The 3,996-nt window shown below is 44.8% G+C and overlaps 1 protein-coding gene across 1 annotated transcript in view; it reads right to left on the reverse strand.

The window, feature by feature from the left end:
* Window positions 1-2,923: 2,923 nt before the first annotated feature.
* The window catches only part of SLC25A38 (solute carrier family 25, member 38), a 15,176-nt gene continuing 14,103 nt past the window's right edge, over window positions 2,924-3,996 (reverse strand). Inside the window, exon 7 of the mRNA XM_011953279.1 lies at window positions 2,924-3,842. Within this exon, the coding sequence (XP_011808669.1) occupies window positions 3,720-3,842 (123 nt within the window). The 3' untranslated portion in view covers window positions 2,924-3,719. The remainder of the gene's footprint in view (window positions 3,843-3,996) is intronic.

Here is a 3,996-nt window from a genome sequence, read left to right on the forward strand (position 1 = left end):
AGCCTGAGTGACAGGGCAAGACTCTGTCTCAAAAAAGAAAAAAGAAAAAAAAACGAAAAAGGAGTGGCAGGGGCAGGGGACAGAGTTTGGGGAGAGAAGCAAGTGTGACAAAATCTTGGCAATTGCTCCATCTGAGCGATATGAATGAAGGGCTAGTAGACCATTGGCTCTCCAATTGTGATGGCTTGAAAGATTTCATAATCATGTATTCTTAGAAAGCAAGTGTAATATAGCTTGAAACCTTTGCTTCTGTGTCTTCTTTTGGCTCTAGCCCTACACTGCCTTATCTTTAGTCACCATATGACTATTTTCCTCCCACAGAGCCCCACCTCTAATGTGCTTTAAGTCTAAGGCAGCCAAGAAGGAACCATTAAAACAAAAAAAAAGGCAATGGGCAATGTTTCCAAAGCCAGCTAACGCTCACTGGCCAATTCCTTTCCAAGCTTTAATAGTGAGACTGTGAGAGAGGAAACAACAGGCTACTTGCCACAGGACTCGGGATTCACAAAGACAAATTTTCTACCTCATGTTTAGAGAAAACTAGATGATTTCTCCTGATTTTATCATATTTGTTTGCTCCCCTAAAAAACAAATGAAGAAAATATGAGGGGAATCTGGTGGCGGAAATTCACCTGCCAATGTAAGGCCAGGAAATTTGCACTGGTAAGAAGTCCCTCTCTCTCGGCCTTATCTCTGTCCCTCCTCACTGGCATTAGGTTCCCTGCACTCGGGATGAGAGTGAAACGAGGCTGAGGAGGCAAGAAGCAGCCACTCCATCCAACTGTCCTCCCTTCTCCCCTGCTTCCCACAGCACGAGGCCTCACAACACACAGGTCACAGCATTGGAGGCTTGTGTGCCACTATAAGCTTAGGGTCCTGCTTCATCCTTTCCCATACCCCTACCCAAATTACTATTTCAAATATAGTGTTTTAACCTAAAACCTAAAGTATAAACTGATTTTAACTTATACATTAACTTAATCTGTGTTATGGGTTGAACCGTGTCCCCCCCAAAAAAATATTGGCGTTCTAACCCCTAATACCTGCAAATGTGACCCTATTTGGAAATAGGATCTAACAGATGTAATCAAATCAAAATGAAGTCATACTGGATTAGGATGAGTCCTAAGCCAATACCTAGTGTCCTTAAGAGAGAAGTTTGGACATAGAAACATACACAAGGGAAAAGGCATGTGAAGACAGAGGCAGAGATTGGAGTGATGTATTTACAAGCCAAGGAATGCCAGCCACCACTAGAAGGTGCAACAGGCAAAGCATGACTCCCCTTGAGCCTTCAGAGGTGCAATGCTGCTGACACATTGATTTCAGACTTCTGGCCTCCAGATTGAGAGTTACAAACCATTCAGACTGTGGCAATTTGTTGTGGCTGTCCTATGAAGCTAATACCACATTTCAGAAACATTTATTCATTAACCCTCACCACCACCTGAGGAGGCAGTAAACATTACTAACCCTGTTTCCAGCTGGGGGCACTGGCTCACACCTGTAATCCCAGCACTTTGGGAGGCTGAGGTGAGTGGATCACTTGAGGTCAGGAGTTCAAGACCAGCCTGGCCAGCATGGTGAAACCCTGTCTCTACTAAAAATACAAAAAATTAACCCAGTGTGGTGGCGCATGCCTGTAGTCCCAGCTACTCGGAAGGCTGAGGTGAAGGAATTGCTTGAACCCAGGAGCAGAGGTTGCAGTCAGCTGAGATTGCACCATTGCACTCCAGCCTGGGCAACAGAACGACACTTTGTTCCCTGCCCCCTAAAAAACCCCCAAAACAAACTAACCCCATTTCCTAGGCAATTTCAGTGCCATGCCTAAATAGTGGAGAGCGAACAGCTTTCAACCTGGGCTGCTTGAATTAGAGCCCATGTTCTTAACCACAAGACTAAATATCCCCCCAACTTCTGCTTCTTGTATAAAGTAATGGCTGTTTCCTTTTTTTTTTCTTTTTTTCTTTTTTTTCTCCCCCTGATACGGAGTCTCATTCTGTCATCCAGACTGGAGGGCAATGGCGTGAATCTGCAACCTGCGTCTCCTGGGTTCAAGTGATTCTCCTGCCTCAGCCTCCTGAGTAGCTGGGATTACAGGTGTGCCCCACGATGCCCAGCTAATTTTTGCATTTTTAGTAGAGATGGGGTTTTGCTATTTTGGCCAGGCTGATCTTGAACTCCTGGCCTCAAGTAATCTGCCTGCCTCAGCCTCCCAAAATGTTGGAATTATAGGCAGGAGCCACTGTGCCTGGCCATCTTTCCTGAATTTTAAAGAAAAGATTTGAGTACACAGTAAGAATAGCTATAAAAGAGATAGTAACAAGTGTTGACAAGGATGTGGAGAAACTAGAACTCTCATATACTGTGGCTAAGAATGGAAAATGGTATAGTCACTGTCATCCAGGTGACAGGGTCTCACTCTGTCATCCAGGCTGGAGTGCAGTGGCATGATTTCAGCTCATTGCAACCTCTGCCTCCTGGGTTCAAGTGATTCTTGTGCCTCAGCCTCCTAAGTAGCTGGGATTATAGGCACGTGCCACCAGGTCCAGCTAATTTTTGTATTTTTAGTAGAGACGAGATTTCACCATGTTGGCCAGGCTGGTCTTGAACTCCTGACCTCATGTGATCCACCTGCTTTCGCCTCCCAAAGTGCTGGGGTTACAGGCTTGAGCCACCACACACGGCCTACAGACTACTTTTGTATGAAGTATCCAGAAAAGGCATATTTATGAAGACAGAAAGCCTATTAGTGGCAGCCTGACGCTGGGAATGAGGATTAATTACAAATGGCATGAGAGATCTGTTTGGGGAATAAAAATGTTCTTAAACTGATTTATAGTAGTGGTTGCATCATTCAGTCAAGCTGTTTTTTTCTTAAAAGAAATTAGGTTTCAGGGACCTACATAGGTCAAGAACCAGCCACCCTAGAACTATTTTATTTTAGAAAAGGGTTCGGTCCATTTTTACAAGGCACAGATAAAGAAAAAAGAACTGTGACAACACCTTTTAGGTTTTCCAAACAGCTTTCAATGATAAAGTTCAGTAAATAAAATAAAACACTTTAATTGCAGGAAAAAAAAAATGCCAGAATTTAGAGGTAAAACAGTACAGGGGCCAAGATCAAAAAATTTTATTTGGACATTCAGAGGCTAGAAAGCCACCGTCCTGTTCTCCAGAGCCTCTGAGAAGTTGATTAAGAACCAATTAAAGAAGGGCATCTGTTCCTCTCATCCTACCATCACCTCAGTCATTCTGTGACCTGGTGACAGTGACTCCTCTCCTCACATCCAATCCTCCCTGGCTGGAGCTCCTCAGGCCCGGCAGGCAGCTTACAGCTTCTCTGGCTTTGTGATTCCTTGCCCAAGAACATACCCAAGGAGACACTGTGGTGTAGGTGTGGGGCTGAAGCACAGCCACCTGACAGAGCTCTCCTGGGAAAATGCCTTTCCAAGTAGCCTCTCAGGGTATGCAAAGCTCTCTCCTAACACCCCAGTGTGCTCTATGTATTGGTGACTCCTCTTTTGGAGATTCTGAAGGCTCAAATCAGGTCCATATATTTTCTCCTTAAAGGGATTACCGAAGGCAAAGGCAACACAATTTCTGCCTGGCTTTCCAGGTAGGACTTCATCTTACTGCAGAATAGTAAGCAGCAGCAGCAGCCCTTGGCAGAAACCAAGCAGGGCAATAGATTTCACCCTTTCCCAGTCCTCTCTTGGTCAGGACTTCAGGCCCATCTTGGCCATCATCTCTTCATACACCGTCCACGCCATTGCTGCCATTAGAGTTCTGCGGAGGGCTCGGGGGATGCCACCTTGGAAGAAGCCACGTAGTCCATAGTCCTATGGTGAAAAAATAAATGTCAAAACTCTGGAAGTGAAGTAGCAATACAATTAATTACCCACGTGGTATCAGAGTGAGGGTCTCTGTTACCCCATGTTTAAGACTTAGTTTCTAAACTTTAGGCCCAAAGTAAGAATAATGGGTCCAAGAACA

This window comes from Colobus angolensis, unplaced genomic scaffold (assembly GCF_000951035.1).
Source record: "Colobus angolensis palliatus isolate OR3802 unplaced genomic scaffold, Cang.pa_1.0 Scaffold36, whole genome shotgun sequence".
Taxonomy (NCBI): Eukaryota; Metazoa; Chordata; class Mammalia; order Primates; family Cercopithecidae; genus Colobus; species Colobus angolensis.